The 23419-nt window shown below is 47.4% G+C and overlaps 1 protein-coding gene across 6 annotated transcripts in view; it reads right to left on the reverse strand.

The window, feature by feature from the left end:
* Nucleotides 1–2119: 2119 nt before the first annotated feature.
* TBX5 (T-box transcription factor 5) overlaps nucleotides 2120–23419 on the reverse strand; it is a 48400-nt gene continuing 27100 nt past the window's right edge. For 5 of the 6 annotated variants that reach the window (XM_079943506.1, XM_079943505.1, XM_079943502.1 and 2 more), the window contains 2 exons: nucleotides 13808–14034; nucleotides 2120–4251 (listed from right to left, as the gene is read on the reverse strand). In XM_079943506.1, coding sequence (XP_079799632.1) covers nucleotides 3671–4251; nucleotides 13808–14034 — 808 coding nt within the window. In that variant the 3' untranslated portion in view covers nucleotides 2120–3670. The remainder of the gene's footprint in view (nucleotides 4252–13807; nucleotides 14035–23419) is intronic. The other variant, XM_079943503.1, reaches the window with a different exon arrangement.

Below are 23419 nucleotides of genomic sequence, written 5' to 3' on the forward strand. Positions count from 1 at the left end.
TTAGGTTCCATGCTGAGCTTTGCCACACACCAGCTGTGTGATGTTATGGGTGTTCCCAACCTCTCTGAGCTCAAGAATACTAATGATCAGAGTCTCCGATGGCTCTGGTGATCCTCTGCCCCATAATTTTGAGTCCGGCACTTGAGTACTCAGTGTTGGGCAAGGCAGCCAGAAGAATGCTGTAACACTCCTCTCCCAGGTATTATACAAAGAAGCCTACTGGCTCACAAATGCAGTCCGCCACATGCAGCAGTGGGAACAAACTGGGAAAGACCTCAACACCATTAGTAGGTCCTCAGCAAGTCAGGGTGTCTATCTGTCACACAGGCTGGGACTCCAACACATGCTTGTTGAACAAATGAATGAATGCAGACTCAGTGATTACTACCCATTCATGAATCTGTTTTCTCATTTCTCCATCACCATTTCTGTCTCAGCCCCTTTGCACAAACTGTTCCCTCTGCCTGAGATGTTTCCCTCCCAACTTTTCACCTGGCTAATTCCTATTCATCACTCAGGACTCAGCTCCCCTAACCCAGGTTAGGACTCCATGTCTTATCTCTTTCTGACATCATGAACGCTGCTTTCATAGTTCTCCCCGCCTCTGCAATCCTTTACTTACGCAGATGATTACCTAAGGGCTGTTTTTCTCAGTAAACCATAAGGTCCAGGAGGACACAACCTCTATCCCTGTGTCCTCAGTAATTATCACATGTCCAGTCCAGAGCAAACATCCACTAAACATATTATAGAAATACAGTAATTTGTGTTGTGTCTTTTGACATCTAAACGACGAAAAAACCACATGAATCTTTGGATATGACATCCTTAAACCTACCAGTTCCCTGAAAATCTCCTTTATTACCACTGTCTGGAGCACAAAGAGGTCAACCTGCATCTGTTATGGGAGGACAGTGTCCCTTTTTTGATTTATGAAACTTGCTGTGGACATGCTTTTTTTTTTTTTTTGCGGTACGCGGGCCTCTCACTGTTGTGGCCTCTCCCGTTGCAGAGCACAGGCTCCGGATGTGCAGACTCAGCGGCCATGGCTCACGGGCCCAGCTGCTCCATGGCATGTGGGATCTTCCCGGACCGGGGCACGAACCCGCATCCCCTGCATCGGCAGGCGGACTCTCAACCACTGCGCCACCAGGGAAGCCCTGGACTTGCTTTTAATGATTTTTCCTATGGGGCAATTGTTTGAGTGCTGGGGATGGGGACATGAATTCCTTATTCTTACGACAGAAAGAGAAAAAGTAAGACTGCCTATCTTGTATAGTTGGTAAATTAGTTTAGAAGGTAATTTTTTCAAAGATTTTTTTGAACCCATCAAAGTATGTATCTGTTTAGACAGTCAGAACTTATCCAGTGAAACTTTCCTCATTCATTCTCTGTGGGGACAGGAAGGCCATTGACCTAGTTTCTCCATTGTACTTGAAAGAAGCTGAATTGTCATTTCTGTATAATTAATTCACACTTCCTGGGAGTTCTTTGCCTAGGAAAAGTCCAGAGGGACCTGATGAAGTGAACAATTTGGAATTAACAAGCCAGTTGTTCCTGTTTTAAGGGGATGTGACATATTCAATGGTTCTAGATCATTTGAAAGGTGTGGGAGCTGAAATTATAAAAATAGGAAAGAAACTGCAGCACCGATTTACTTATCAATTTGCTGCTCTGTTCTGCCCTCCACGTGTTAGACAGGACAAACTCACACAGCCTAAATTCGTGGGTTTTAAGTAAATATCCACTGAAGGTCTGTAAAGTTGCCTATATCGGGACCTCCAAAACCCTTGCTTGCAGTAAATTAACTCAAAGAGGGAGATCCTTCAGAACACCAAGGATTAGGTGTTATGTCTAGCATGGCCGATATCATTTTTTGATCAGCTGGGATTCCTGATGATTTTTCCTTTCCGATGCCGACCCAAATTCAGTTAAAACAAATGTCTCCATTCCAGAGACCTAAACCAGTGGTGAACACACTCAGCTCCATTACACTCAAGTACAGGATTCCAAATACCCCTGAGAACAACCGGGGAGAGCAGTTTCCTCCACCACATTTCCTCTCAAATCAGTCCATCGAAAGAACAGGGGAGAAAAAATGGGTGTTCAAGTCCCTGTACTTTTTTAAGCACATGGCATTTATTAGGCTTTAACTGGTACACAAATATACGAAACGAGTACTTAATTCTCACCCGCCCCCCGCCTTAGCAACATAAAAAGACATCATCGCATAAAGACACTCACGTGACAAACAGACACACACGCTCACGTACTTGAACATACGCAGTCTCACGTATTACCCTGTTCTCTTTATTAGGGTCAGTTAAAAAAAACACAAAACAACACCTTTTTAATCAAGAAAGCAAAGCACATTTGAAAGGAAAAAAAAAACAAAAACAACGCAAACTTGGTTTTGAGTATCCATAAAATTAAAAGCTTTGGGCCAGATCCCATGCTGGGTTTCATTTCAGGTTATTACTTAATTAGACCTCCTATTTATAAATAAATAGTACCAGTAAACTATTACATCTGAAGAACCCTGCAATAACATTTTACTTACACACTTTTTTTCATTCTGTTTTCTGCCTTCAGTAACCACAGTTTGGGCCTGCATTTGGTGCTGGTGTGGTGTCTTTGGAGAACGTTCCTCAGTGAGCACGTCTGGCTGCTTCTTTAGGCTGGTGGCTTTTGCCTTTGTATCCAGATTGGGTCGTCAGTGATGGAGGTTTGGAAGCTGGGGGCTGGCTTTGTTTTTTTTATCAGGACGAATATTTATTTTGGCTTTTTCACAACTCTTGTCAGCACAGAGCTTGCGCCTTGCTTATCAACAGTTCTGCCCGCATGTAAACCGGGGCTTTTTAAGTTTTTCAAAGCAAGCTTTCCGGTCGGGAAGCTATAGGCCACGTTTTAGCGGGCAGGAAAAACACGGAGCCGGGAACACAGGGAGGGTCGAGTAAGATAGGATGCCAGATGGAGTCTGGTGTTACCCTGACTCCACTGGTTGGTAGCAGGCGAAACTGGACTTCGTGAGGATGGGGAAGGGAGGACAAAATCGGAGACACCACATGGCAGAGGTAGGTAATTTCTTAGTCAAGGCGGAGGGTTGCGGATTTAGGTTTCGGGGTGGAGGAGTATTTGAGGGCAACTGCACAAATACATATTTTGAAACATACTTGCCTCAGACCTCCCCCAAAATAAGGGACTGGGTCCCGTTAAGAAAATGGAAAGAAAAAAAATATATTATTATTTATTATATAACAACGTCAACATTAACACCAAGACAGGGAAGGACTCTAACTACGCATGAGGATCAAACACTCCAGGAGGCAGGACTTTCTGGAGACCAAAAGAAAAGAAATCAAGGAGGGCATCTGGAGGTGGTGTGAATGTGGCCGGTTGATGAGTGCGGTGGGGGGGAGGGGCGGGGGGAGGCAAAGACTCATCTCCTCTTGGCGGTTTTTTAAGTCTTGAGACAAAACAAAGTCACATTTTTTGAATTGTGGTTTCAAGCGACTGATTACATCAGTGTTGGGGCAGGGTGGGGGGTTCTCAAGTGCAGACGTGAACATGGGGTGAAATGAGACATCTCGTCCTTGGGGTTCTCCCTGCGACTGTCCCTCTCCCTCTCTCCCCTCCCTCTGGAAATGGCAGTGAAGGAGTAGGCCTCGCCTTAGCTGCTGTCATTCCACTCTGGAACCATGCCGACTCCGTGCACGGCCGAGTGGTACTGATGCGGGGACAGGGTCCTTGGCACGCCGTGAGGGTACAGGAACTCTGACGCTTGAAGGCTGCCGGGGGACTGGAGGCCAGTCTGAGGCCCACACTGCCTGACCACAGGCTGGTGGGCCATGGAGGTCTGGTGCTGGAACATTCCCTCTCCGAGCTGCGGGGAGCCGTGGTTCGCCATGCCAGCCAGCCGGGGGACCAGGGGCCCCGAGGTGAAGTGAGCAGAGAAGTGCTGATAGGGTAGCCTGTCCATGGGCTGCACGGTGGTGACCGTGCAGCTGCTGTACGAGGACATGCTGGGCCAGGCGTTGCAGCTAATGTCCTCCAGGCTGGGCACGGGCTCGCTGGGCGGCACGGAGCTGGCATACATGCAGGCCTGCCGCTGGGCTGACTCTGTCCTATATGAGGCACCCAGGCCCTGCTGCTGGGGGTAGCCGGAGCGGTAGAAAGGGTCCTCTTCACTGGGCGACGTCTCCATGTAGGGCTTCTTGTAGGGATGGTCTGTGGTGGAACATTCTTCATCTGCTGAGACAGGAGGACAGACACCCGTGAGGCCAGATCAGCTACCCCATAGCTCAAGGCAGAGACAGCCATTTGGCCCAAGGACAGAAGAATTAAGTCCGGAAGATGGTTGGCTCCAACCTCCATTCTGATAAAAAGAGGATGGACTGTCACGGCTAAGACTTTGGGCTACGGAGTTCTAAGCAAACAGTTTGACCTTTCCAAGCTCAGTTTCCTTTTTTTTTTTTTTTAATAATTTTCAGTATATTCCCCCAATAGAACATTAATGCAATCATTAGAAAAGATGCTTTGTATAGTTTCTAGTAAACTGGGGAAATTGAGCTCAGTTTCTTCATCTGTAAAATGGAAAGGGTCATGACAGCACCTCCTAGAAAGGGAAGTGTTGACAATGAAATGGGAACATATAGATTAAGTACTTAGTCCAGAGCTTGGTACAAGGGAACACTCAGTAAATAACAATTATTATCTTCCATCCTCCCCAGCATGTGAACTTCATGAAGGCAAGACATGGTCTGGATTACCCATCACTGTATTCCCAGAACCTGGGACGTACCTAGTGACAAAAATAATAACAACAGCATCAACAGTAATAACACATGCAGCATTTACTCTGCCTGGCACTGTTCGGAGTACTCTCCACGAGGTCACCCGTTTAATCCTCTCAACAACCCCATGAGGTGGGTTCTCTCAGTCTCCTCATTTTACAGATGAAAGGAGACACACAGAGGTCAGGAAACGTGCCCAAGGTCTTATATGGCTGATAAACAGTGGAGCTAAGATTAGAATCCTAGGAATCTCGTGACAAAATTCCTGTTCTTCCATGCCATGCTAGACAGAAAGATACGCAGCAAATACTTGTGCAATGGATGGAACAGTGGATGGAAAAGTGGATAAATGGACGGGAGCCCGAATGAATCCCCAAATCCTTTCCTGATGCCTTATGTGAACAAGGACCCAGTCATGATCTGTTGAGTTGGTACCAATTCATGTGTCACCGTTTCATCGCTGAACAAGTCACTTCCCTTCTGTAAGCACTAATTAATCCCTAGTGGAGAGCAGTAGAGAGAGTTCTGTCTCTGAAAGAGGGTCTTCCTTAACCACTTTGGGGTCACTGACCCCTCTGGGGACTAACAAAAGAGCTGGGCTCTTTTCTATCCCAGAAAAATAAACTGAAACACGAAGTTTTGAGAACTGTACGTATAAACCAAAGTGATGCACACAACTTCAGGGGGTCAAGGACTCCCTAAAATGCAGACCTCAGGTTAAGAAACTTAGACATGCGTGAGTCTGAATCCGGCTCTTGTACTTAATGTCGGTGTGACACTAGCAAGGCATCTGCCATCTCTGGGACTCATTTTTATCACCTTTGAATCAGAGTTAGCAATACTTACCTCACTGGGCAGCTAAGGAATAAAATCGAGCATGTAAATCTCCCGATACCCATCACCAAGGGCAGCTCTTGTTACCAGGGTAACACCGCCTGTGTCATGGCAGACCTCGTCTGTAATAACACACCTCCAGGTGTTTCCTTCAAGGGAAGCAATACTTGGGAGTTTCTACCAAGATGTAAACCTCATACAGATTCATTCCTTGGCTGGAATTTTACTCCCCAAACTGGAGATTTTTCTTTCCTCACTTCCAATCTCTTTCTAATGAATAACGTTAAGAAATATGCCTGGTTGGGCTTCCCTGGTGGTGCAGTGGTTAAGAATCCACCTGCCAATGCAGGGGACACGGGTTCGAGCCCTGGTCCGGGAAGATCCCACATGCCGCAGAGCAACGAAGCCTGTGCGCCACAACTACTGAGCCTGCGCTCTAGAGCCCATGAGCCACAACTACTGAGCCCACATGCTGCAGCTACTGAAGCCCGTGTGCCTAGAGCCCGTGCTCTGCAACAAGAGAAGCCACCGCAACGAGAAGCCCACGCACTGCAACGAAGAGTAGCCCCCGCTCGCCACAACCAGAGAAAGCCTGCGCGCAGCAATAGAGACCCAATGCAGCCAAAATAAATAAATTTATTTAAAAAAAAAAAGAAAGAAAGACATATGCCTGCTCTTCCCTGGTGGCACAGTGGTTAAGAATCCACCTGCCAATGCACAGGACACGGGTTCGAGCCCTAGTCCGGGAAAATCCCACATGCCGCAGGGCAACTCAGCCCGTGCGCCACAACTACTGAGCCTGCGCTCTAGAGCCCGCGAGCCACAGCTACTGAAGCCCACGTGCCTAGAGCCCGTGCTCCACACCAAGAGAAGCCACCGCAATGAGCAGCCCGCACACCGCAACGAAGAGTAGCCCCCGCTCGCCGCAACTAGAGAAAGCTCGTGTGCAGCAACGAAGACCCAACGCAGCCTAAAATAAATAAATTTATTTTAAAAAAAAAGAAAAGAAAAGAAATATGCCTGAGTTTGGCAAGTATAAAGAAAAATGAAACACTGGGACACTCCCACAACTGTCACCACTGTGATGGTTGATGGCATGTGGGCAGGACGCAGGACTAAGTAAGGAAAGAAAGAAGAGCCATGCTTTCTTAAGCACCTACTAAGTGACCTGACTCTAATCTCCTAGAGTCATTCCTCAAGGCGGCTGCTCTAGTTCTCATCTCTTAGAGGCAAAAACTGAAGCTCAGAGAAGTGACTTGCTCAAGGCCACGAAGCTGGGAAGGAGCAGAGGCTGGAATCCAAGCTGGGTCTGCTTCACCTTGCCGACCACACCTTGCCTCCAAGCTCTCTCGATTTCTACTACGCAAGGCCACTCACTCAAGTCATCCAACAGATACTGACTGAGCCGTTACCGAGTGCCAGGTGCTGGTCAACTGGTAGCTGTGGTCCTGCTCCGCACACATCCTTGGCCCCTCTCCATCCTCCCCTGCACAAGGGCAGGACCTGTAAGGGCAGGAGGCTGACACTGTGTGAAGAGCAGGTGCTCCTTGGATGTAAAGCTCCAAGTCAGTCATTCTCCCCACAGGAAGTCCTACGGCTTCACCCTGGACTATAAACCAACAGGTGTGGGTTCCACCAAACCCCTCTACTCGCATCATTCTCCGAGTGATACCCCCAGGTAAGTCAAAAATCTCCCCAAATAACACATATCTACACAAAGGTTGTACCCACCTAACAGCAAGCAAACTTATTTTTAACTAGACTCTTTCTGCGACACATCTGGGACCCATAGGATGCCCAAACATCGGTCTAAAAAAAAAGTGAAAAATGCAGTCATCACTCTTCCAGGTGTTCTAGCTACATGGTGCCAACCATCCCGATGTTTGAAGACATTCAGATGAGCAAGTGTCCACATTTTTTCACTTTTCAACCGGGCGTTTTGAGGGCGTCTTAAAGACACTGCTTCTCTTGACTTATTTCTTTGTTTGTCCTGGCCACCTCCTCCCTTGATCCCTTCCCTCTATTCTTCCTTCCACCCACCCCCTAAGGTCCATAAATCTGAATGTTTCCATTGTTGCTGGAATCATAACCTTTGGGTTTTCCATTTAACCAGGGCGTTCCCCTCTTCAATAATAGAAAGTACAGCTGCAGGGTACCCTGGCAAGAGGAAAAAAAAAAAAAAAAAACAAGGCAAACTAACCATTCCCGAGTTTCTGATCCCCTTCCAGACTGGTTACAAGTAAAGAAGGAAGAATAATATGAAAAAGGCCAGAGCACATTTTGGAAAATCGTAAAATTACACATTCCAATCCTTAATACCCCAAAGATCTGATGCAGAGTCCTAAGAAAAACTCAATGCTGGCTTATTGATGGAAACAGGACGTGAGCATTCTCCAGTGCCTCTTGGTTCTCATCTCACTGTAAAGAAATTCCAAAGCCAGGGTCCAAATTTCACATCGATCGTGATAAATGCTTGGGATGTAATCTCTGTGTTTATTTTCGTGATGGTTTGGTTTCTATCTTTTTATTGGGAGCCTGATAACTGATCAACAGCAAAGACCTCTGTCCCAGACGAGTCCTGTTTCTCTTCCACGGTTGGGGAATGGGCTGTAGTCAAGGGTCAAGTCCTCAATCAGATGAGTCCACGGCTTGGTTTCAGAAAGTTGCGTAAGGGTGGTCAATTATACTGATATAATGTCCCGAGCCCAGAGGAGTCTCTTGGACAATAGTAAACCTCTTCGTGATTCTGACCACGGATCACCACACGGCAGTGTGAAAAACCCTGGTGCCTTGCGTGTTTCTGGATGTTGTCGATTCTGGATAAAGTGACTTTAATGATGAATCCAGAACACAGATCTCAGGGCACAGTTACGTCTCTGACTCACTGGCTACGTGACCTTGGGCGAACCATTGGACCATTCCAGTCTCAGTTCTTGTTTGTACGTGGGGATAATACCTACATTTCATGTAGGAATTGAGATAATAACAGTGCCGTCTAGTTTCTATCTTCCTTGTACCTAAAGTAAGTATTCAAATCTTATCTGCCCAAGTAATGTGGGTCGACTCTGTTTTCCCCCTTGGAAGATTGGACAGATGGCTCTGTGAAGGTCATCCAATACTTGAAGGTGTTCGGGTGGATTCCAGGCTAGAAAACTCCCAGAGCTGCTTGCAAATCACTGATGCCATTGAGTAAATATTATCACCATTCCCAAATGGGTCATTTCCCTTGCTGCTGGAGTTCATTCAGATGAAAGACCGTGGTGGAGTCTTCACAGACAGACCCTGGAGGTAGAGCAGTGAGCAGCCACTCCTCAGCTGAGTGACCTTCAGCAAGTCAGAAGTAGGACTCTAATTCGGGCCTTTGGACTCCTCAAACAGTGCTCCTTCGGCCAGATGGCCCCAACCTTTCAGCCTTCACGCAGCCCACTGTGTTCAGAGAGTAGGACAAGGTGGTAACCTTGACACTTAAGGATGGATGGATGGATTTGTGTGTGTGTTTGTCCCCACGCTGTTAGCTCTTAACTTTAAAGTGCAAAGAACTAGGATGGTATCGTGGGCAGATCCTAGATTGGGAATCAAAAGACTCCAGTTCAGATCTCAGCCACTATCTGAAGCCATGAAAGGTACTGACTTGTTTACTATCTGTCTCCCACAGCGAGAATACAAGTTTCCTGGGATCAGGGACCTTTTCCATCGTGCTCTCCCCTTGTCTTCAGCACACAGCACAGTGCCCAGTACAACGTAAGTGTACTGTTAATATCTACTCGATGAACGCATCCCGGATCGGCCACTCACCGGCCACATAACCTTGGGAATCCAAGCTCTTAGTCCTCTATTTTCCCCCCTGCAAAATGGGGATAGGAGGGCATCTCCCATGGCTCAAAGACTGCAGTGAAGATCCAGTAAAGAAAAGGAGGTAGAATCGCTCTACAAACTACGGAGACGGAGAAGATGCAAAACCCTTTACTCTCTCCAATTCCCTCTCCGTACCAGCGCAGAAAATGGCTTTGCTGAAATCTTTATTTGGGTTGCCTTTGGTTTCTAATTGTGGGGAGGGTAGTCAGGGTGGGAGGGGGAAAGAAAGACAGACAAGTGCTCTCCCAGGCCCTGGGGTCCTGGATTTGATTGAGTGGCATTGATAAAAGACCTTCCCAGCTTTTTTGGCTCCAACCATCGAGAGAGATAGTTTGGAGACAGCCGGGTCCAAACACAAGGGGCCCTCTGGCCGGCCTGGCCCTTTGACATTTCATTGGGGCTGCCTCCTGGGCTGGTTGGAAAGGAGACAGACAATGAGGGGAAGTCAGATAGTGGGGCAGTCAGGGGCCGGGTCGGGGGAAGCCACCCATGGAGTTATCACTTAACGGGAGTCCCAAACTGGAAGGAAACCTCGGCTGATTCCTTATCACTTTACAATGGAGGTTGATGATGAATTGCTTTTTGTCGTCTCCGAGGCAGGCAGGCAGGACAGACCGAGCTTGGCTGGAATGTTCTCTGTCTCTGGGAGCTCCTTTTTGGGGGGTGGAGGGAGGTGAGAAGGGCAGAGGTTTCTGCAGAGGTGAAAAGAGCCTGGCACCCCGAGTGCACAGACCTCAGTATGTATGAATTTGGGGCCGAGCGGCTCACTAGCTGGGTGACTCTGGGCAAGTTTCTCAATCTCTCTGAGCCCCAGTGTACGCGTCCGTGAACGAGGGGCAATTCTTCACCCTGTTATCTTCAACCAGTCACGAGGTCCTGACTCTCCCGACATCGCCAGCTCTTCTCCACACACCCCGGCCTGAGCCACCGTCATCTCACACCTCAGAGCCTGCAACAGCCTCTGAACGGGGCCCTGGCATCTGTTCTATCACAGCAAAGTGACCGCCTCAAAGCACAACCTGAATCCTGCCACTCAGGGCTTCAGACCCCTCCAATGGCCGCCCATCGGCGTTAGGCTAAAATCCGAACCCCCCAAAATGGCTCACAAGGGCTGGCGTCGTGCTAGCCCCTGCCTTACTTGGCAACCTCCCCTCCCGTCACTTTCCCCTGCTCTGCGCTCCAGCCACCCTGGCCTCCCATCCACTGCCCCAGTGGGAGCGGGCTCCCCATCTTCCGAGGGGCTGCACGCGTGCTCTTCTCAACGCCTGGACACCCATTCGGCACCCCAATCTCCTATCCAACTCCCACTCTCCGCAGACCTCGGCTGAAATTCTCCCCTGATGCCCTAGCCTAGTCCAATCGATACCCCACTCAGCATTTTGTTAACACTTTCCGTATCTCCCTTATAGCATTCGAGCATTCGATCGCCACTGTCATCAAACAAATCTATAAGAAGTCATTGAATATGTGAGCTGCCTGCAGCCGTGTGAGTTTCCCAAGGGCAGGGCTAGCTCACGTTCAATAGAGGACTTACAGGTACCAGGCACTCTTTCAGGTGCTCTACCTGGATCATCTCATTTCATCTGCTAACGATCCTGCGGGGTAGGTGCTACCGTCATCCCCATTCTGCAGAAAAGGTAGTTGAGAAAGCTGAGAAGCAACTGACCCACGGTCACACTGCTGCGAAGTGTCAGCCGCTGGAGCATACGGCAACGGACCAGCCACTGACTCTAGCTTCCCCAGGGGCCGCCTCAAGTGGATCCCAAGTTCACTCGAGGATCCCGCACAACACCCCCACGCAAACCAAGTCCTCACATCACCCAAAGAGGGTCCATCAGGCTTGCGTTCAAAGCCTCCACGCTGCATCCTCCAGGAGTGCGTTTACAAGGATGCTGCTGTAAGTACTGAACTCAGAACAGCGCCCTGATTCTTTGTAACTTCCTTCTCTTCTGCTGGTCTGGCATTAATTTAATCGAAAGAACTCTTTAATTCAAACCTGGTGAGCTCTTAATCAGCGTGTTCGACCCAGCCTCAAGAGCAGATCTCTGGTGGACGATGAAATTTGGAGACCGTAGCCCATAAGCAAAGGTAACGGAGGCACATAGGGCGGTGGTTCAGGGCCCAGGCAGAGTCTGCAGACCAGGCTTGGGTTCAAATGCTGCCTTCAAGAACCATTAGCTCACAATTTTCCCTCTGTGGGCCTCAGTTTCCCCGTTTGTAAAGTGGGTTAATAAGAGTACCTACTTAATAACGTTCTTGAAAAGGCTGTGGTCTGGAACCTAGGCAGGGCACCCTTAAATGTAATATAAAACAGAACCTCTGTGCAGGGACCTGTGTTTCATGGGACATTCTTAACCCCTGCTTGTGCCTGAAGAGGCATGTTTGCAGGCATCTGGTCTCCAGCCCATCTGGCAGCGGTCGTGCTGGGAGTTGGGCCAGGGGGCCTGACGGGGTGATATTGCGCAGGACTTCCAGATCCAAGGAGCTTGGATGGGCTTCAGGTAAGTCTGGAAAGCTCCGTCTCACCCAAGTCAGCTCCCCAACCCCAGGCTTGGAGCCATGATAGCTCTTCCCTCTTTCAAAACGTGATTTTGGTAAACGTCAAATCACCAAACCGTGATCGTTTCCTGATGTCACCCCCGTTCCAGAGAAAGCTGCAAAAGTATCCTTTTCCATTGGTTCTGGTTAGTGAGTTGTTGGGTTTTGTTTGTTTGTTTTTTTAAAGAAAACCCATGGGGGACTGCCCTGGCGGTCCGGTGGTTAAGACTCCGTGCTTCCACTGCAGGGGGTGCGGGTTCGATCCCTGGCTGGGGAAGTAAGGTCCCACATGCCATGAGCACAGCCCCAAAAAAAAAGAGAAAAAAAAAAAGGGTCCAGGCACCAGGCACTGGGCTTTGACAGGCGTTGTGTTGGCTGCTAGGGCTGTGAGGCCCAACAGGGCCACTCTAAAGATGGAGCCGTGAGCCTGCTGGAGCGAAACAGGGCCGGTTTATTAAGTCAACCCTGTGCTGAACGCAGGACAAGCATGATTTCATGTCATCTTCACACCGAGTCTATGAGACAGGTCCAATCACGGGCCCGAACCTATAGATGACTTTTAGTGATGTTTAGAGTAACTTTTAGTGATGTTTGCTAAGTAACTCGCACCTAATCATAAACATTTGAAAATGGCAAAGGTAGGATTCATCTTGCTTTTCTGACTCTGAAGACCACAGGCATAAGCACGAGGCTACACGGCCCCCTCCCCTTATGTCTGTTATCCCAGACCTTCACCTAGATAAGCAGCCTTCTCTTCACTTCCTCCCAGGACTCACTTTCTGGAGGGATACCTGCCACTTATTCCTTCATAGCTGTCACCCAGCTTACCAAGTACCAACTGCTCTAGGGAACTTAGCATCACTTACAAAGGGAGAAAGTGACACACAGCAGGGCTAGGACGCCTGCCTGAGGTCACACAGGAAGCTGGGGGCAGAGTTGAGACTCAAATCTGTTTCTCTGGTCCCACTGCCCGCATCAACGCCTTCAATTCTGCCTCGAAAAACTGTCAGAAATTTCGATTCTGCCTCGAAAAACTGTCAGAAATTTCCTTCCTTAACCTCCACTCTGGATTCAGATAACTTAGGGAAAAAAATCATCCATTTCTCATTTAGCAAAGGAAACGAGGTTGTGTCTCAGACCGCAGCCTAGTAGATTTAAAGAGGGGTTGCACAGGAGAGAAAAATCTATTGTGATTTTGTTCTCTCCCTCCCTGCCTTTTTCGGTATTGATTTGATCTGGAAAGTAAAGAAGAGCTCAGAATCCACTTGGGAGAAACCCTGCACGTGAACTAAAGGGCACATCCAATTCCAAGGAGGTTCCCTGGAAGCACACTCCCTGACGACTAGTGGCAACATAAACTCAGCTTTATCCTTTTGGGGCAATACTTCCTCTTCAGCAGCTAAAAAGAATGAGGCCACTCTAAGTTCACGAAAAGGTATCTACGATGCATTCTAAAGTTAAAACAATGCAAATTGCAAAACAGATGCAGTATGATATCAACTGTTAAAACTAAAAGCAAAACGTTTTTTGTATTTGTGGGTGTGTGCAAGTGTAAATAAATAAATGGGTCTGAACATTTCAAATAAGTTTTCCCCAAGGAAGGGGGGGGACGCGTCAAAGGAATCTTTAGCTTTACTTGAATGGTTTGAATTTCTTGCAATCTCTTTGTAGTTTTGTATTGCTTACATTTTAAAAATAAATACACGTAGTCATGTGTACTTATTTTTTCAAGGAAAAGAAGGAAGAAGTACAGACAGTGGCCAGGACGGCAGGGCTGTCACACTCACCTTTCCTCTTGGTGCAGTGGTAAATCTGGCCATGCTCCTGGGGCAGCGGGTACGGGTTGGGTGGGGGTAGGAGGTCCTGGGAGGGGCCAGACACACCATTCTCACACTGGTACTGGGATCCCAAGTTGGACGAGGCGGAGAGAGCTCGAGGCTCACTGCTGAAAGGACTGTGGTTGGAGGCCACTTTCTGTCTCACTGTGCTCCTGGGAACCACGGGATATTCTTTACTGAAAGAGAGAAGATGTGAAGTATCACTGATCAGTGGCCTGATAGAGATCCTCCCACTGGCTGAACCACAGGGTCAAAGACTCTACCAGAAAACTCACAGAATAAGAAACAAAGGGATCTTTGATGAATGAATAATCCAGTTATACTCAAGTGCATCCAATGCATCCTATCCTATACATATATATTTAGTCACCACTTTTCATGTCTTATACATTAGGCGAGTAGATTTATGAATAGTTCTATACATATGCAGAAAGATAAATGAGCACCCCCAGTTGAGACCCCTCTCAACAATCAATAAACACACATGGCAGTTGATATATTTCAACCTATTCTAGACGTCTTTGAATTCCCTAATTCAAAAGCTAAAGAGCTGAGAGCTCACTGAGACTTAACTTCTGGGTCTCCATCTTTAAAATGGGGCTGTGGCCTTTGCCCAACATTAGTAAAGAATGGTAGCTGACCACCTGGGGTGGCCACGTAAGAACCTAGGTGACCCTAATCTGAATAGTTTGCTCCTCGTGCCTTAGACTTTCCTTTTGAGTTGCCGTACTTGTCGCCAATGACATAACACTTAACTTCTCCGTGCCTTGTTTTTCCCATCTGTAAAAAGGGGATAATGAAAAACCCCGGGTTCAAAGGGTTATTGAGAGAGGAAATTAGTTAATACACGTGAGAGGCTTAAAACAGTGTTTGGCACAACAGATGGTAGCCATCGGCAGGACTGTCACAGTTTTGGAGGCAGAGTAGAGGGAGAGAGAGAGGGGGAAGGAAAAGGAGAAGAAAAAGGAGGACAAAGGAGATAGAGAAAAGAGCATGGAGACTAAGACCAGGCAGATCCAAATTCAGGTCCCACCTCCACCACTCACAGGCTTCTGGGCCACAACCTTTCTGAGCCTCAGTTTATGACGCCATAGGTACAGCCTCCTCCAAAGTGCTCAAAATCTGGTCCCTCACACTCATAGGATCCGTCCTCCACATTCCCTTCCCTTCAGCTTTCAGACCATTTTTTTCCACATAAGAGTTTGGGAAATTCAACAGAAACCTCTCCTGGAAAGGAAGAAAGAGGTGCTGAGCATCACAAGAGTCCCAAAGGAAGCCAGGTGGGTGGGGGAGGGATCAGAGTGAGAGTTTGCAAAGGAGCTGAGAGGAGGGACAGCTCAAAGGTACAGGTAGAATTGAGAGAAACATCCGGGGTGTATAAGAAGAGAACGGCCCAACCCATAATATTCCCACATGCACAAAGAGGAGGGGGCTGCCAACGTTTGGGATGGGGGAAGGAAACCTTGTTCAGGAGAATAACTAGTACAGTGTGTAGGCTGATGGAAGGGTGATTTGCCCATCTATTCTGGAAGGCAATATGATATCACCCTTTTTTTTTTTTTTTGGTCACGCCACATGGCTTGTGGGATCTTAGTTCCCCGACCAGGGATTGAACCTGGGACCATGGTGGTGAAATCCCCGAGTCCTAACCACTGGACCACCAGGGAATTCCTGAGAGCATCCATTTTTTAAAATATACAGGGACTTCCCTGGTGGTCCAGCGGTTAAAACTCCACGCTCCCAATGCAGGGGGCACGGGTTCCATCCCTGGTCAAGAAACTAAGATCCCATTTGCCATAAGGCGTGGCCAAAACAACAACAACAGTAACAATAATAATAATATACAATAACATGGAGCGAGCAATCCCATTACGAAGGATTTTCCCAAGAAGCCATCAGGTCAGTATCCAAAGACGTAAGTATGAGGATTTTCTCTGCAGCACTGTCTGTAACAAGGGAAAAACCAGAAATAACCTAAATGTCCTCATTAATGGTAGCGTCAGCTTTGATAGAGCTAAACGATGGAATATTATGAAGCCTTGAAAAGGATGAGAAGGCTGGATATGCACAAATTCAGAAATCTGTGTGAGCTGAATTAAGTTAAAGAAGGGGGAAACAACATGGTCTAGATTATGAAATGAATCCCAGAGGTTCCCTCCAGAAGTTGGGGTTACGGGAGACTTTTTATTTTTTTATTTTTTTTATTTTTTATTTTTTTGCAGTACGCGGGCCTCTCACTGTTGTGGCCTCTCCCGTTGCGGAGCACAGGCTCCGGACGCACAGGCTCAGTGGCCATGGCTCACGGTCCCAGCTGCTCCACAGCATGTGGGATCTTCCAGGACCGGGGCCCGAACCCGTGTCCCCTGCATCGGCAGGCAGACTCTCAACCACTGTGCCACCAGGGAAGCCCCGGGAGACTTTTTAGATCAACTTATTACTTTCTGTACGTCTGCACGGCTTGGCTCTTTTTACCGTGAGCGCTTACGAAGTTTAGATGAATACTTCCATGTTGAAAACAATCATTACTATTACCATCAATTACCTCTCAAGATTGTGGAAATTACCCAACAATACACTCTAGAAAATGTCTGGCACATAGTAGAAACTATCGTGACTGCCGTTACAAAATGACTCGTGCTTTCAGCCCATAAAATTTCTCGGGAGGGAGCAGTGCCATAAGCCTGTCTGTCTCCTGAACTTGGAGATCTTAACTTTGGGGAAAAACTTAGGGGTGTAAACTTAAGATTTTCAAAATGATGTCTTTGTTTTCACTAATCTTGAATTGGAATTTAGTATTTCTTTCTGTTTGGGTGTCAGCAACAAGCCACAGTTCAGTTAGCAGCCCTAGCGACTGTCATCAACAGAAACAAAATAGCTTCACATCCCGTTGCAGCTGTATGTGTCTCCAGACACCATTTATGCTCATGATGACTACAAAAATACAGTCGTTTTTGACCTGCCACTAGATCCTGTTACTTAAGACGTTCGTAAAGTGCGCATGTGACTATGTCACCATTTAGAAAAGATTTTGACAACTGTATTTTAATATAACTGGCTTCCTTGGCAATCAATGCAACTTATTTTACACATTTAATCAGATTAATCTAAGAAGTGATCCCCAAGCTTCACCAGACTGCCAGAGAGGCCCACGGCCTGAAACAGAGTAAGGACGCCTCCCTAGAAGAAATATGTATCAGGAAATCGCGAACTTAGCTGTGATTTTTGCCATGAACCGACTATATTTTAACTTATTCCATTTTTAAAACGAATTCTTTATCTAAATATGTTTTGCCTCACTCTGAGTAGTAATATACGTGCAATGAGGGGGTTTTGGTACTAGTTACAGTTTCTCTCATGCAATTTAAAGTAAATACCTATTAAAATCAAAAGGTACACCTGGGGCTTCCCTGGTGGCGCAGTGGTTGAGAGTCCGCCTGCCGATGCAGGGGACACAGGTTCGTGCCCTGGTCCGGGAAGATCCCACGTGCCGCGGAGCAGCTAGGCCCGTGAGCCATGGCTGCTGAGCCTGCGTGTCCAGAGCCTGTGCTCCGCAACAGGAGAGGCCACAAGAGTGAGAGGCCGCGTACCGCAAAAAAAAAAAAAGGTACACCTGAAATCATCTTGCATATGAAGAGCACTACACCTAGCACATTTTGAAGAATGCTGCATCCGCCCACTTCGCCTCTCCATGACCCTATGAAGTGGGTACTGCTTTAGTCCCCATTTTACAGATTAGAAAACTGAGGCCCAGGCAGATTAAATAACTTGTCCAGGATCACAGAGCTACAAAGAGACACCACCAGACTTCTAACCCAGCTGTCCCCGAATTACTTGTGGCCAATCTCCTACTGACTTCTTTCCATTTTAAAACATAATATGCTTTTGGGGGTGCGGGTGTTTGGGGTCCAAGACTCCTCTCTCACTTCTCCCATCCCTCAGGGGGATGACCATGTCCATCCTGGGCCCCCGCCTTTGTCATCTGAAAGTACGTCAGAGTAACCAGGCAGGGGACAATGGCGTATCTGCCAAGTTTCCAGGAGGCTACAGACACCCTCACGACACCCAGGGGTCTCCTAGCCCAGCTTTCCCGTGGCCTGTGTCATCTCAGAACTAAAGATGGCGCCATCCTGAGCAGCGTCACTGCTCAGACTCTCCTCCTGGGGCCAGGAGGCTGAAAGGAATGAAATTAGCTTTACGGTTCTCCCTTGGCTGCTGAAGCTACGTAATGGAAAGAAAAAAAAAAAAAAAGAAGAAGAAGAAAAGAAAGAAAAATTATTATAATAATAAAACATAAAAGTTGTCAAATCTCACTGGCAATTCTATTTAGGTCTTGCTTAGTTCAAGTACTGGACTGTCAGAGATCCAACAGGAAGGGGGGAATCTCTTTTCATTTGATATTCTTAATGGAGACCGTTATTTTTTTAATTAAAGAAAATAACTCTTAAAAAATGTTGGCTGAGGGAATTTACAAGAGAATGTATCAATGGACTCCGTGGAATTCTCCCTTCCAGCACTGCCAAATTGCAAAATTACTCCCTGGAAAGGCCAAATTCTGCTTCTGATTACTAACACTTACAGAAGTGGGAAAGGCATATTATCCCAATAACCACTTGTCCCTCTCAGTTTGTTCCTCTCTGAAGAACTTGAAACATCATTCCCACCATCAATCACGCACATCTCTCTTGATGCCTGAAATGCAACATCCCCAAATCCACCTGACAGGTGTCAAGATTGAGGCATGGAAGAGTAGAGTGACTTCTCAATCAGGATGGGGCTACAGAGGCAAAGAGGAGAAAACGGTACCAACAAACAACATTGGCATCTTTTTTTTTTTTTTTTGGCCACAATGCTTTCGGGATCTCAGTTCCCTGACCAGGAATCGAACCCATGCCCTCGGCATTGAAAGCGCCGAGTGCTAACCACTGGACCGCCAGGGAATTCCCGGGATTGTTTTTCCTGGACTCATCAATGGACCAATCAAAGGAACTCAGTGAGTAGCAACACAGCAGAAGTCTCTGAAGTCCCTATGACGAGAAGATAAACTATCTTCCTCCACAGTTTGAGAGCATCATTGAAGAATCCAGGACACCAGAGAATTAAAGTGAAAGTTGAAAAGCCCTCGTGCGTCTGGGAAGAGGGCAGCAACTGGGGACTGTTTTTCCACCACCCTCATCCTCGTCTTCCTCTTCAACGTCCACGTTGTTCTCTCTGTGCGTCCTAATGTCCCAGCTACTGTACTGGTTGACTTACATGCTTTCCTTCCTTTGATCCTGGCAAGAATCCCATTTCATCACTACGATTAGCTTTACTTTAGAGATAGAGAAAATAAGGCTCAGAAAGGCTAAGCAACTTGCTCCGGATCACCCAGCTAAGAAGAGGCAAAGCCGAGCTGCGCTCCAGGTCAGGGCTATTCCAAAGCTCTTGCCAACTTATACTTGATAATAGGGAATTGCTGCCTTCCCATCACTTCTGGGATGACACAACCATTCTGTTACATAGAGTATCCTCCTCTGTGATGCCAGAGTTAGATATCGGCTACACCAGGCACCATCAACCTTTACCGGTCAAACTGTCAATCAATCCTGCTTTACCAAATGTCACATCCCACTGCTCTCCACTGTCTCCTGCAGACACAGACGCGCTCTGCCCAGTCTGGACACCAACCAGGGTTCTGAGTCCCTCAGCTCACTCTGGGTGTCAGGGCTGCAGACCAGCTTCTCCCCAGCTCCGCCTCCCTCCCACATTCTGTTCCACGTGAGCGGATGCCATGAATGACACCATTGTCGCCGGGTCTGGGTTGTAAAACGTTACAAGGGAATATTGAAATCCAAGGCCAAACGGCGTCGCAGCCTGCTAACGAACGGCCCAGAGAATGTTTTCCACTGCAGCCGACTGAATTGGCCTTTTCACGGGAGCAGGTGGCAGAGGTTCTGGGGTGCTGGGAGGTTTCTGTTGTTTTCCCCTGGCGATGCTTACCCAGTTTCTGGCAGCCTTTCTCAAACGACTAAAGCAGCGCACTGGGGCGAGGCTGGGGACTGTGAAATCTCTGTTCTCGAAGAGCAAATTCCTCCTCTCGCTAGCACTTCAATCTGCTATTAAAATGAAAAGGGGGGCCCCAAAGTCCCATGAGAGCCTTCCCGGTTTATTAACTTTCTGATACGCTTGGGGAAGCGATTCTGATCTAACGTGTGTGGACACTCAAGGGACAGGAGGCAGCTCACCCCAAGTGGGTTTTTGCTCTGCAAATAACGAATCGCTCCCTCCTCGTCTACAAAGTGCTTCACGACCGCTTTATGACTCGGATCTCACCACACCACTGAGCTGGAGAAAAGCACGGTGGACGCTGCTCCAACTCGCTGGCGAGGCCACGGGGACACAAAGAAGTAAAGGGAGTTTCCCACCATTGATTCAACCAGGGCTGTCTGGTGTAAGCGACAGCAAGAAAATCAAAGACTGGGACTTCCCTGGCGGTCCAGTGGTTAAGACTCTGAGCTTCCACTGCAGGGGGCACTAAGACCCTGCATGCCACATGCCGCGCCAAAAGAAAAAAAAAGAGACTCAAAGACACTGCCCTCTCTAGCCATGAGCACCCACCATTTATGACAACTTTGGTTGGCAACCTCTTAAATCTCATATATATAAGTTCATACCAGGGTGGTCATTTCAAGTTGCAGCTCTGAAGTTAGGTTGTGTGGGTGTACCTTCCTTTGGTACCCAGCCACCAACTTGGCCACTGTGGGGCTGGCTAAATTCTTCCTTTCTCTGAGCCTCAGTCTCTCGTCTGTAAAATGGGAATATCAGATTCACCGCCTCTCAGGATGGTCGAATGATACAACGTTCGGAAAGGCTTAGCATATATTTCAGACACACTGCTCAATGAACACGAGCTTATAAACCACACAATTATGTTGTGAAGCAGAAGTTCTTACCTTGCAAGGGCTTCAACTGATCTATGAATCGCCCCCCCAACCCCTACTATCAGATGAGTAGAGCTTGTCAGTTTTTCTAGGGAGAGGTCCATACTTGCATCGGTTACTCTGAAGGGGTCTGAGATTCACAAAAAGGTTTTGAGTAACACTACAGAAGCAGTCCAGAATCGAGAGAAAAGTCCTGGACCAGTTATGTGGGTGATTCAGGATATCTCCCTCTGCCTCGGTTTCTCCCTTTGCAGATGGGGATGACAAGGCCCCCGTCACCGTTGAGTTGCGAGTTCCAAGGTAAAAGCTGGATGTGAGCTACAGTCATGGAAGATCAAGGCAAACTGAACCTGTGGCGGGCTCTTAGTAACAGTACGTGAGAGAGTATTCCCAGGTATCTAGTACTAAATTGAAGAGCTTAATACTTTACCGATTTTAGTTTTAGTTTTGTTTTGTTTTGTTTTTAATGATTTTGGAGGGAGGATGAGAAGGTAGAGGGATGCCTTCTGAGGCTGGGCCTCGGTGCTTCTGGAAGCCAGAGTGCAGAGGGACTGGGACTAACCTGGGACAGGGACCTTTCTGAAACTGCTTCCTGTACTCAAGGGGTTGTGTTAAGGCCTCCTGTGTTCCGAAAGGAAGCACGGGGGCCCCTTGGTCATTTGCAGAATGACCGTCAGTGAAATGATGACCTTAAAGTCACCCCAAAGCAGCCACTTCTGCAGGAATACTAAATGTTCTGTGGACTAATATAAAAGTCTGCCTCTTGCTAACATATATATATGGAATCTAAGAAAAAAAAAAAAAAGGTCATGAAGAACCTAGGGGTAAGACGGGAATAAAGACACAGACCTACTAGAGCATGGACTTGAGGATATGGGGAGGGGGAAGGGTAAGCTGTGACAAAGTGAGAGAGTGGCATGGACATATATACGCTACCCAACGTAAAATAGATAGCTAGTGGGAAGCAGCCGCATAGCACAGGGAGATCAGCTCGGTGCTTTGTGACCACCTAGAGGGGTGGGATAGGGAGGGTGGGAGGGAGGGAGACGCAAGAGGGAAGAGATATGGGAACATATGTATATGTATAACGGATTCACTTTGTTATAAAGTAGAAACTAAAACACCGTTGTAAAGCAATTATACCCCAATAAAGATGTTAAAAAAAAAAAAAAAAGTCTGCCTCTCCCCCTTAAAAAAAGACCAACCAACCAAAAAACACCTACGGGGGAATGGGTCTCTAGGAAAACAAATTCCTAATGTGAGAACGTTAACCACTATGATGGGACAGGTGAGAGACAGGGCTTAAGGTGGGGATGGGTAGAGATAGGGAAATCTCTCCAGAGAAGTGAGTTTCAAACGTGGCTGCACCCTGCAGTCACCTGGGGAATGTTGTTTTAAATACTGATGTCATTGCTCTGCGGTGCAGCCTGGACATTGGGAGTTTTAAAAAGCTACCCAGGAGGAAAAAGCCTTAAGCAAAAGGGTAAACACTGTATGATTCCTTTTATATAAAATTCGATCACAGACAAACCTAACCTACAGTTTAAAAAAATCAGAATATCGACTGTTTCTGGTGGGAGAGTGGAGGAGGAATTAACAGGGGAAGGGCCTGAGGGAACTTTCTGGGGTGAAGGAATGTTCTGTATCATGATACGGGCTTGGGTTTCACAGGTATGGGTAATTGTCAGGATGTGAACGGCGCACTTAGTTGTCCACTTCGCAGTATGTAAATTTTACCTGAAATAGACAATCACGAACAAAAACTGAATCCTAGTTAATGGTATGCACGCTGAAGTACACAAGGGTGGAAGGTACTCAGGTCTGCAACTGAGTTTGAAATGCATCCAAAAAACAAATAATATGGATGGATGGATGGATGGATGGATTGGTGAATGGATAGATTGGTGGAAGAATAAATGTACGTATGAATTGATAGATGGATAGATAAATGGATAGATTGGTAGGTGTATGGATGGATAGACAAATGGACAGATTGGTGGATGGATGTGTGACAGAGCAAACGTATAGCAAAATGCTAATTGCAGACCCTAATCAGTGGGCATATGGGTGGTCACCGTACAGTTCTTCCATGTTTTCTATATGTCTTACGTGTTTCATAATGAAACACTGGGACGCACTCCAGGAACTCCTAATAGTCAGCCAAAGTTGACCACCAAGTAGAGAAAAGGGTTCTTTTTTATAAAACAGCCCAGCACAAGAGCTCTATTTCCAGAAAATAAGATCACACATTACCTGCATGTCTTTGCTCATTCTGTAGGGCCAAAACAAATTACCCAGGTGTGACCAGGGGACCCTTCCACAGATAACTTGTTACAGGGCAGTTTCGGACCCCTTCCCTAGAGCCACTGATTCGGAACCTCTGAGGTGAGACCCAGAAATCTGCATGTTTCACGAGCCTCCCCACCCCCAGCTAATGCGACGTCTGCCAAAAGTTTGAGAAACACGGCTTCAGTGTGGTTTGCCCTTAGACACTATCCCTGAAGAGCAGGTCCGCTGGGGCAGGGGCTGGGGAGGACAGGGGTGGGTATAGTGTTGCAGACGAATGGGAAACCTTAAACGATGGTGGACATGATGGACAACCAGGACTCAGGATGGGACCCCTTGGGACAAACCTCCATTCACA

Source organism: Stenella coeruleoalba (assembly GCF_951394435.1).
Source record: "Stenella coeruleoalba genome assembly, chromosome: 14".
NCBI lineage: Eukaryota > Metazoa > Chordata > Mammalia > Artiodactyla > Delphinidae > Stenella > Stenella coeruleoalba.